The 11,621-nt window shown below is 50.1% G+C and overlaps 1 protein-coding gene across 1 annotated transcript in view; it reads right to left on the bottom strand.

Moving 5' to 3' along the window:
* RPH3AL (rabphilin 3A-like (without C2 domains)) overlaps positions 1–11,621 on the bottom strand; it is a 31,858-nt gene that overhangs the window by 273 nt on the left and 19,964 nt on the right. Inside the window, exons 6-7 of the mRNA XM_010292075.1 lie at positions 7,248–7,361; positions 6,598–6,780 (exon numbers count right to left, since the gene is read on the bottom strand). Coding sequence (XP_010290377.1) covers positions 6,598–6,780; positions 7,248–7,361 — 297 coding nt within the window. The remainder of the gene's footprint in view (positions 1–6,597; positions 6,781–7,247; positions 7,362–11,621) is intronic.

Genomic DNA, 11,621 nt, shown 5'->3' with positions numbered 1-11,621 from the left:
GGGAAAGAAGGAGAAAGAAGGAGTTGTACTGCTAGAACTGGTCCTCTGGTACATGCTTCCCTCAAAGGACCAGGTCAGACAGAAAGCCAAGCCTCAGCTCTCAGAGGTTTCCAAAGAGCACCCATGTGCCACAGAGCAGGTCCTCCACATGACTCTCCTGCCCTCCATGTGCCTCGGCCATGGACAGGAGCCACGGCAGAATGCAGTCCTTGCCTGTGGCTGGGGATGGGTGCAGGACAGCAGTGCTTCGCTGCAGAGGGCACTCTGGCTCATGTCAACTAAACGAACCTGAGCTAATGACTTCAGCAGGCCCTGCTGAAACTCAGGGTCTGCTGGGACACGCTACTTCCAGTGCACGGGGTAAAATGTAGGGCTGGCGGTGTGGAGTGCTCTAAGGCAGCGGTGGGTCGGTACTAACTTCTCTCCCCATTTTCTGAACTGAAGGGAACACAAATTAGAAAGGACAAGGGATGTTTCCAGTCACTGCATTCATGTGAAATGTTCAAGGTACGGGGAGTCCTGCAAATTCCTCCCACCAGCTACTGGTTGATGTCCCAGTTGAAAGATAACCTCCCGAGCCATAAAACCTCTCAATGTGTTTACAGAGACTCCAAAATCCAGACTTTTAACTTCTATATTACTGACTTTCCATGCTCTTTCCTTTATGCTTTGTTTTGAAAGACGACATCAACTATTGCCCTCAGTGCTTTGTGCAAAATGCTGAATAGAAGGTTGGAAGCGCGAGGAGTAAACGTATTGCAAAGGGCAGAGAATAAGTCTAAGGATGTGGGGGCAGGAGGCCAGACAGGCTGTTTGATCAAAGACCAAAGCACAGACCTCTGCAATGTGAAAGAAGGCACAAAAATAGGAGTTTCAGCTTCAGCAGCAGACTTGTTTCCAGATATATTGAGTGAAAGAGGCAAGAGAATGAGTCTTTGTCATTCCTCTATTTTCAAGGAAAAAGTCTTCAATTTAAAACTCCATAAAGAATTACAAAAATAGTGAAAGTAATTTATTTTGTAGGTACTCAACCTTTTATTCACTTAACTTCAAGGCAGACGTAAAAGAGCTGAAAATGTTTTGCTTGCACCACTTGAGGACAAAAATACTTTAATTCCTTAAAACATGGAAGGGGGCATATGCTTCTTCTGAGGTTCATATTTACAAATGCATTATATCTAGAATGCAAACCTTGAATCATTTCCTAGTGCTGCAAACCTTGAATCATTTCCATGTCCACCCAGCAGGACCATTTGGTGCTCTGCAGTACCAATACGAGGAGGCAGAGACAGCTCAAAGCTTCTCAATCATGAAGGCACAATTCAATTTTTTCACTTTGTGGAAGAGGGACAACTCATCCTCCCTGGCATCCGGAAAAGTCAATCCCATGGCAGTGGAAGCAAGCTTTGAGCAAAGGGAGGCAAACAGCAGCGCCCAAAGATTGATGGGGCAGCCAGTGCAGAGGCACAGGTTTGGAGGGGAGAGGCTGGGTGTGGGTGAGAGCGTGTCCTCCACATTTGACCCCCTCTTTCTTCCTATCTTGTGCCCTCAGTGCAGGGGCAGTGCAGGCAGAAGCCGAAGGCAGAGGGAGGAAAAGCAAGGGTTGTGAGCACAGCTCCCTTGCACAGCTGCCCACTTATTTCACCCCACTGCAAAGCCAGCCCTGGAAGACTACGCTGTTTGGCTGTAGCTCACATGGACGAGGAAGCGAGCGGTCTGAAAACATTTAAGCAACTTTCCCACCAAGCACAGAAAAACAAAAATCAACTCCCCAAAGACTGCCATGAAGAAAGTCATTAAAGAAATTACTATCCCATTTGGAGCCTCATTACTGTTAGGACAATTTTTTTTCCTACATGGAATGGAGTAGTTAGACCCACTGAAGCAAAATGCCACCTTATCATTGTCCCCCAGGGAGCCAAACAGACATCTGAGAAACAGAAGGGAAGGAAAAAAAGAAGTTAATGCTGTTAACTTCAAGGATGCCCTGAGAATTTCCTGCCATGAAAATAATGCAGAATGGCTCTGCCTGTCTCATGTATTAACAGCTTGCATATTTATGAGCAAAAGTTGATGCCTACCCCAGCTGGGGAGGCACTGAGCCACAGAGAGAGTGACACCACCTCATTCCTAAATCCAGTAAATTCCTGAAAGACAGGGCATAAATCTCCCCAAATTAAGAGAGCTGGAAGCAGCATTTCCTGCCCATCTCTCTCAGCTCCAGGCCCTTTTCTCAGCTCTGCTCAGCCTCTCCCAGCATGACAGCTACAAAGCAATCAGCTGAAGGCAGCTATGTAGAAGCTACAGCTTCAGCACCCTGGGAGAAGGGTCCAGGCTGGACCTGCTGACCTCTGGAGGTCCTTCCAACCAGTCTCACCCTGCGATTGCAAGCCACGACACTTCTTATACCCCACCAGGCGCTGCCATCATCATCTCAGCTCCCAGACTCAGCAACACCACTGTTTAACATGGTTCTGTTTAACTGCCAGCTGCTGTACTACTCTTTAAGTATTAATGATTTAGACAACACATTAGCAAACAAGCAGAGATGGGGAGATTGTGATTTGCACTCAGACGTATGCTATTCATTCATTAGCTTATCTTGTGGCTGTTTCCCAAACCTCCTCTTTTAAGCACAAATTAGAGCCTTCTCCAGCCCCACAGCCCATGCCAAGCTCACTCACCATTTCCTGCCAGCAAGCTGTTCAGGTGACCCACAGAATACCAAACAGAACTGACCCGTTCCTCAGTCATGGTCCTCAGAAGACACTGAGATTGGTGGGATTAGATTAACTGGGATTAGATTAACTGGGAACCACCAAAGCACAGCTTGCTGCTGATCTGAGGAGAGATGCATTTTGCTCTTAATCTACCCCCTGCAGCAGCCAGGCCCAAGATCCAAGATGTTATCTCCATTAAAAGCTTTCCATGGGCTAATCAAAACCACTGTAAGATACTGATGATTTCTCTGTTTCATCCTGTTTAATATTCCCTTTCTTTAATAAAAATGTAATAATTAACAATAGGGAGGATTTTGCTCTTTTTTAACTGAGGTACCTCTTAACATATCATCTCTAGAGCCAGAACAAGGTGAATCACCTCCCTAGCTGGGGGCAAGTAAGGGGAAAACAAAAGATTGTGCTTCTTTTCCATGTGCAAATTTCATTCTCTTTAGGATAAAACATTCCCCAGGAAAACCAGCGCATGACCTTCTTAGCAGCTATCACATCAGAGTGGGCATCTCCAGGAACTGGAGCTTCAGAAGACCCTCAGAAATTATGCTTTTGAAAGGGTTTGAAAGCAGGTGGTAGAAAAAAAAAAAAAAATTGGCAGCCTCTCAACTCACCACTCTCTTCTGCAACTTTGGCTCATGGGCTAAGGTTGCCTAAATCCCAATGCAGCTCTGACAGTGAGTCATTTTATGACAAACCCCAGGCTTCATTATCTGCCTCACCAAACCCCAGACGGAGCAACACACTGGAAACCTACAAACTCTTCTTAATAGCTCCTTGCTTTCACTTGGCCGCACAACCACGCTGTCGTCTTGGCCTTCAGGCTTAAAGAGCTAAGGACTAAGAGAGCAGCCACATTTGCAGTACCACTCCCTAATTCCCTGTTCTGGCTGTGGCCTGGGATTTAAGGATGCTGAAGTGCTCTCCAAGGTTGCACTTAAGAGCAGAATTAGAGCAGAGGTGAGAAAAAGAAGTGAAAAGAAAGTCATCGGTAGAACAACACCTGAGGTGCCAATATGAAGCAAAAATTGCTCTCAACACGGTGTTATAAAGTTTCAGAGCCTTTCAGAAAAGCTATAGCAAAATCTCCCTTTAATGTCCTCAGTCTGCGACTGAGGATCAGCAATTTAAATGAGAAAGGATGTTTGCCCCTTGCTCTACTTTTGGGTCAGAGCAGAGCACTGGGACTGTCCCATAGACAGGCTGATGCAGCAAAGAGTTTTGCCAGTCGTGACATACAGCACCCATCACCTCCACCACTCTCTAGACATGAACAGCAGGAGAGGCCTCTGCTTTTTTACAAGCAGTGGCATCCAGAGGGACCCATTGCGTAAAGCCTCTCACAGATGAAGCTCTGATCTAAATAAAGAGGGCGAGAGGCACTGCTACCTGCCCTGAGGCTCATGTGAGCCCCTCTGGACAGCAGGACACCTCCTAAGGGACTACAGCACTGGTTTTGCTCTTTTCTTTATTTTCTGCTCTTGCCAGGCTGCTGGCAAAGCACAGGGGCATTCAGTGTTGCAGCCTCCTGGACGTCTGATCTGTGCACACTACCTGCTACAGAGCTGCACAGAGCATGGGGCCACACAAGTCATATCACTGCATAATGCTGACTACTAAATTCATACGTAATGGATCGTAATTGCCAATAGTTCGCTGCACAGATCACATCGTGGCAGCGTCTCTCCAGCTGGGCACGTTAAGTGCTCTCAGAGTAAACAAATGCCGACCGTGCTCACCCCTGCTGCTCACTCTCTGCATGGAGGCAAGACCACATCCCAAACAGATCAGAGGGAAACCAAACTCACTTTCCCTCTCTCCTCCTCACCTTGAAGTGCTGAAGACGACCCATACTCTGGGACAGAGCATACAGCCATGGCAAACACATCGTGTGCCTCCCACAACACGCTCAGGTTCCAGCTTCGCCTCCTTGCAGAGACCTTTGGTAGACTCTAACGCTGCCACACCAGCCCTTGCCAGCACCCACACTGCAGAAAGGGGTAACACCAGCACAGGACAGGCTCAAAGACAAGCCAGCTGCTCTGTAGCCTGTACTGCTGCCTCCTGCCATCGCAGAGCCATAGCCATAGAGCCACCTAACTCCCTGCGAGCCCGTAGCAGCTCCCTGGTCCAGCAGGATGCTTGGCTGACGTTCCCCAACATGACATGACACAGAGAACCCTGGCTGCTGCCACTCTCCATCAGTTCCCAAGCCTGTGCCTGCCGACTGCAACCACCACCAGCTTCATTCCCCACTCAGCACACTCAAGCAGAAATACTCGCTGCTGTCTCCCTGCCTCCCTCCCCCAGCTCTGGGGGCCATGGAGCCCTCCTACCAAGCCACTCACTGCTGCAAGCACCATGTCTCAACAAAGCGGCCCCTTCTGCAAGGAGGCTAGGAAATAAATGACCCCAGACATAATAAAGATCTTTACAGATATTCTCTAGTCAGCCAACCTGGCTTAACCTTCTTCTTAGCCAGATCCCCTCTACATGTCAGGGACTATTTTAACTGGGCTCATGAGATTACTGTAATTTTTTAATTTTTTAAAACATATTTCCAAGCTGTCTGTCATTTTTAGCTCTCCCCTGCCTAGTAAGGAGAGATCCCACTGGAAAGCATTGAAAAAGGCATTTTCTGCCTCTGAGATATTGTCTGCATTGTCATGGCCAGCCAGCAGTTAGTTCAAACAGCTGGCAGGAAAGCTCCAAAGTGCTAAACACTATACAAACACACCGTCCAGGTGTGTATCCATCCAGACTTCAGCATGGCCATGTAGCACCAGCAGAAAAAGCACCAAGGGGTCACACCCACTACCCACAACCACCCACTTCAATCCTGCAGAACGAACTGCTGCTCCACTCCGGCAGACATAAAAGCCAACAGACAACGGGAACCAGCTGTCTCTAATGCCACAGTCAACGGGGGCTTAAAATAAACTGCCCAGTCTGGTGCCGTACTATAATCCAGAGAGCATGGACAGAGCAGAAGTATCACCCATCTGATTTGCTTTGCGAAAACTAAAATTAAAGAAAACTGCAAATGCCTGAAACTTGGGAAGGGAGGGAAAAGCAGAGAAAGAATATGCTGGCTATTTCTAGCGGGAAGCGTAGGGAGGGGGACTATGACTCCATGTTGCACCAAAGGATAAACCTGCTCTTTCTAATCCAATTTACGCCTCAACATGCACAGCACAAAACAGGCTCAGGAACAAAAGGAGTGGCAGTTCACAGGGTGGTAGGAACACTCTGAAGGGAGCGGCGCTAAACGATAACTTAAGGGGTTATTGAATAGATTAGTGGGAACTGCACAGAGAACACATTTGCATCTCTTTCAGCTGCTCCAGATCAGATGTGATAGCAGCCTCTGCTCTCACAGTCACTTAATTGTTCCAAGGTTGTTGAGGGGGAAAAAGTGTCTTTTTTTGCACTGCAGAGTTCTGAGAAGAGCCTTGCTTGGCTTTAAGAGCCATCTAACATCAGGAAAATTTTTATTCAGTTTCATAAAGCTGCTGGACTTCTGCTTTGCTTCAGCAAAAGCTCAATCTGTTCTGCTGCCTCTGCAGGGCAGATAGGAGCTCCACCGGGCCCTTGCAGGGGGACAGACCCAGGCTACAGCTGCTCTCGCAGGTGGGTGTAGACAGCTCCCACCCCAGACGATTACTCATGTTGCAGAATAGACTCTGCACTCAGGGAAGAGGGAAGGAGTGAGCTGTAATGCTGTGACAGCATCTGCCATGAGAAAAGCAGCAGAGAAAGGTGATCCCAGGCCGCAGCTTTGCCAGGTGTGCCTCTGAGAAAGCTGTGCTTCGAGGGAAGTCAGCCCCAAAAGCATGGATCTGCCCAGAGAAGAGGTTCAGCTTACCATGGACCCTGCTGCCAACATTGCTGTCACGCCCGTCTGCCGGCTGGTCACTCTGGCAGCCCTCTGTGGCGCTGAGGGCAGCCCCCTGCTCGCTGTCCAGGCTGCCGCGGCTCCCTGAGAGAGCAGGGGAGTGGGTGCTCCCCAGTGCCCTGCCCACAGACTGGCTGGGTTCCTCTATGGGTGCTGCAGGGACACAACAGAGAGATGCTGCTGTGGGAGGGAGGACCAGTTACAGATGCTGGGCCAAGTCCTAAGACCAGCAGCCTCCCCCCTCCCAGCCAGGCACCCTCAGGAGCTGGGTCAAAATGGAGCAGTTCCCACTCCTAAAACGGCACCAGCAATGCCAGTGCTACAAAGTCAGGAGTGAGGGAGCTGGCCAGAGATGTGCTGCCCGGCAGCCGGGAGCAGCTCCCAGCTGCAAGGGCAGACCCTGAAAGGCTGCAGGGAATGGAGCGACCCACCACCAGTTTGACCATTGCTACTGTTCCGGTGAGAAAGGACCAAATCCACACCTGGCACAGCTAAAGCCAGTGGGCTGCAGCTGTGTAAGGCAGGCAAGTGGCTGAGCCAAAACCCACAGTACCAAGAGCCAAACATTCAAGTGCTTTACACTTCCCACTCTCCAGCCACAAGGAACAGCAACTCCTCACCCAGCCCTGCTCGGTGCCTTCTGCCTTGTGGGCCTTTTGACCCCGCAGGTAAAGGCTTATCATCCAGGCTGGAGGAACTGCACTCCGAGTCGCTCTCACTGTCGCTAGAAGCCACTGCAGAAAAGACTGGGGGGAGGAGAGAGACAGTTATTCACAATGTTCATAACACTCACCAAAGAGCATGCCAGATGGATCCAAATAAAACATGAACAAATGCTGACTCGCTGATCACATTCTCCTTCTCCAAAAGGAGCCCTACCTGCAGTTCTCCCACAGCTGTTCACTTTCCCTCTCAAGCATGATGTGGTTTTACTTTTTACAGATGATTTATAACTCCGCTATACACACTCCAGTGGTGCCAGCACCTGAAGCAGATGCACACACCACCAGTGTTCTGTCCTAAACCTGACTAGGACCATGGGGACCACACTGCTCCTGTGTCGCGCTTTGCTGCCCAAAGCTCGCTGCCGCAAAGCCGAGAGCCCTGCGGTGTGGCTGGTCTGAGAGCTGAGCTCTGCTCCCACTGCCCCCCGTGCCGGCATGCCAGACAGCCCCCTCCTCCTGCTGTCTGCCACCTCCCAAGCAGCGGCGTAAGGGCTGGGCTGGGTATGAGGCTGGTTTCTGCTCGGCTGCAGGTGGAGGGGTCCTGGCTGTACCATAAGAGCATCCCCGTTTGAGTAATGTGAGGATTGGGGCTGGCTTCCTCCAAGCTGCATTTCAAGTGCAGCAGGGCCTCTGTGGAGGCTCCAGGATCTATGACATCAGATAAATACCAAGCACATCAAATAAAAAACCCTGCAGCGATTACATGAACAACCAGCCTTATTAGCTCATCGTCCGTTCAGCAGACACTCATCCCTATCAGTACACTGCCCAGAACCACGTTACTCCTAAGCTCCCCAGACTTAAAAGGCAAGGGTTGCTCCTCTTCCTCAATGAGACTGCTCCTCCATTTCAAGGCTGATTTTTTTTCCTCCCCCTGCCCTGCTCCAAATCCTGGCCCTAATCCTGCTGCTTTCCACCCTCCATAGTTTCCAAAAGAGCTGAAGGAGCCATTTTGCCAGACACAACTTCCTAAATTGGCAGGTTGTTTCCACTTTTCCATGCAATTATGCAAGTACCTCTCCTGCTTATACCAGTGTAAACGATAACTCGACTGCCAGCTGCTCTGGGTAAAATGAGAAAGGTGTTTTTCCATCTCCTGTTTTTTTTGTAATGATCTGATCTCAGAACAGAAATGATGGGGCTGAGGAGGAAGGTAACGGGAAAACAGCTGTCTCTCGTTTGAGGGATTGCACCTACAGCATTTCTCCATCTGACCAAGGCAGATACCAGCTCTCCTGGCAGCTCAGAAGCCATTTCAAACAATTCCTGGTGGAAAATACAATACTGGCTCGTATGGGACAGAGAGTAGGCAACACTGCAACCTACAGCCTCTACTGCAGAAAAAGGACACCACAACTATTTCTTCATATTCATCAGTACGTACTTATAAGCTCACATTTATATGAGAAACGAGTTCCCTGTTCTGCTGCTGAACAAACCCCTTTCCCCCCACCCTGTTACTTGTAGTGCCCAGCCTCACACTGCTGCCGGGTGCAGGAGGGACGTGGGTGCGGTGGTGACAACCATGGGATAGCAAAGAGAGCTGTCAGTTCATCTCTCTCCATCAGCGTTAAAATTCACTACACGTGGTTTGCAGAGCTACAAACCCTTTAGCACTGCCCAGAGCAGGAGGACGGGCATCCCTCCCCTCGCACAGGCGAGCACAAGCTGTCAAACACTTCTGCCAAGGACCTGTGCAGACGCTCCTGTATTCAGGCAGCGATCTGTACTACACGAAATATTTCATTTTATTAAAAAAAAAATTAATACCTTAAATAGCACTTTTCTGGAGTTAACATCTCTGAGGATATTAAAGCTGGCTGCCAGTGTTATTGCACTTGCCCTGGCGGGCAGCTCCCCACCCACGTTGTGCTGTTGGGAAGCGCTGTGCAGAGAGTTCCTCACTGCCCGCACCACCTTCCCCAGGGCACTGGCTCCTCCTGTGCCCGCAGCATGCCCAGGGCTGGCCCTTCCGCTCCCTGCCTGCCAGCACCATCAGAAATGGGACTTCTCACCTGCAGGGAAAGGGGCTGCGGAGCTGAGCCAGGCAGGCGAAGCCCTGTTACAAGCAGGGGGGCTGCACTTCTGGCTAAGAGTTCTCAAAGCAAAGGTCTGGCTTTGGGCTTTGCTGTCTTAAAGACAGCTTCACTACTTCCCCAAAGCTCCCTGGGAGAGGTGGGGGATTATATATAAATACTGTTCATAACAACCCATACATACCAGGCTCTTTCCTAGAAAATCCAAATCTCATCTGTGAGAATCATCCTGACCATCCCATTGCCCAACTCTCTCAGCAAATGCACTCCTGTCCCACTTGGTCATCATCCTTTTTCAGCCTCCTGGATTCATAAAATCTATCACTTTAGAACAGCTGCTTCCTCCATGAATCCTTTAAAAAAGCTGGAAGTCAGGATTTATTTGGAGAGGGCCCCAGTGAATCAGTGGAGGTGACTTTAGCTGCCTTCCCTTCTGCCATTCAGCAGTTCAGAGAGGACCAGCACAAGAAGAGGAAAATATTAATGACATGAAGGCACTCACACCGCAGGAGCAGCCCTGTCTGCTCTCATTTCCTCTGCTGCCAATAAGAGTGTATTTTACCCATTGCACCAATGTTTCCCTTTAAGGTAATTTTTCTCCCAAAGCTCCCAGACCTTCTGCTGGCACTTTTCCGAGCCCAGAAATCATAAATCTGGTGTTCCAGCAGTTGCTGATATATCAATAAGAGTCGCTGGATGGCTGTACTTTCAGAGAACATAACAGATTTATCCCTCTCCATCTCCAGCTGACTGAAAAGCAGCTCATAAAAAAAAAAAAGCCGAGATAAAACTTGCAAGAAAAGCAGTATTCCCACAGGGAATGGGTCACTGATCGAGGGCCTGAACCCCCATGGTTGCTGTGGGAGCCCGCGATCCCTCCAACACATGGTTCAACCTCCAAGCCAGAGGTATTGGAGCCTTGCGGCACAGAGAGCCTCAGGGAACGGTGGAGGGCTGCTGGGCTGCACTTAACCCCATCAGCAGAGGATGTGGGGAGGCTGTGCCGAGGCCAAGGGGAAAGGAGCACTTGGCTGGGCTTGAGCTCTAACATTAAACGTGTGCATTTGGCACGGGCACGCCTGTGATGGGAAGAGCCAGCCACACTCCCTTCCCCTGCCCATCGCAGGGCAGAGCTCACACACAAAGCTTGCCACTTCTTGCAGCTGTCAAAAATACAGAAAACATACGTGGGCACCCTGCAGCAACAGCTTTCAACAGCCGCAAACGCCCAGCGCAGCCACGATGCACCGGATGAGCGAGCGGAGCACGAGCCCTTGAGCACACAGCTCCCCTGCAGCACCCGCACCATCAGCCTTTGCAAACACAAGCTCTGGAGAGCGGGGAGGCTGACGGCTCCTGGTCACCACAGGTGGGAGGGTCAGAGATGAAGATTTTTATTACAACTCAAGTGTCTCACCAAGTGGAGCTCCCACACTAGATCACGCCCAGCGCTGCCCCCAGCTGCAGGGACATGTCCCAACAGGAGGAGGGGACCTGACCCATCTACTCTCCCCTTCAGAAGCAGCACACGTGCTGCTCAAACTCATAGAGAAGTTGGATGACTTCTTGGTGGCCTGCAAAGCACTTAACCTGTCCCAGCACACGCCTCTCTACTCCATCACTCGGGGATTTGGCCTCAAGCACACAGGCACCGGACGAACTCACTCCATCCCCCTGCCCAGCTGCTGCTCCTGTGCCTCCGACAGAGCCAAGCCCAGCACGTCGCATCACTTGGCATTGGGACTGGAGCACATCGCAATGGGAGAAACCACGAGAGACCGAGCAGAGCAGCAGGCAGCCCTCATGCCAAACAGTGTAATACCTCAGGGATCACACTTCTTTTTTCCACCCAGTTGCTTCACATTTTTTTCTGCAGAACTCAGAGTTCAGAGGAAGGAAAACCCTGCTGCTTATTGCTCCCCACCCCCTGACAGTCCCAGCCTGCCTGACCTGGTGCAGAAACCCACCCACATTCCACCACATGGAGCAGAGCTGCTCCCCAGCACAAGAAATATTACTGCTGTTCTCCCCGACAATACATTTGTGCCTTAACTAATAGCAAGGTTCCCATGGCAACTGCTTGTTTATTACAGAAAAACTAAAGGCAACAGCAAATCCCAGTGACAGAAATAATGGGTGTGTAAAAATAAAACTTCTTCCTGGTGGGTTTGGCTTTTCTTCCAAGAGGAGCATTACTGCAGACCCTAGGCCCTGCTGCAGTCCCACCCTCCTG

This window comes from Phaethon lepturus, unplaced genomic scaffold (assembly GCF_000687285.1).
Source record: "Phaethon lepturus isolate BGI_N335 unplaced genomic scaffold, ASM68728v1 scaffold58, whole genome shotgun sequence".
NCBI classification, from domain to species: Eukaryota; Metazoa; Chordata; class Aves; order Phaethontiformes; family Phaethontidae; genus Phaethon; species Phaethon lepturus.
The sequence above is the reverse complement of the archived record's forward strand: the minus strand, read 5'-3'. Positions and strand labels throughout refer to the sequence as shown.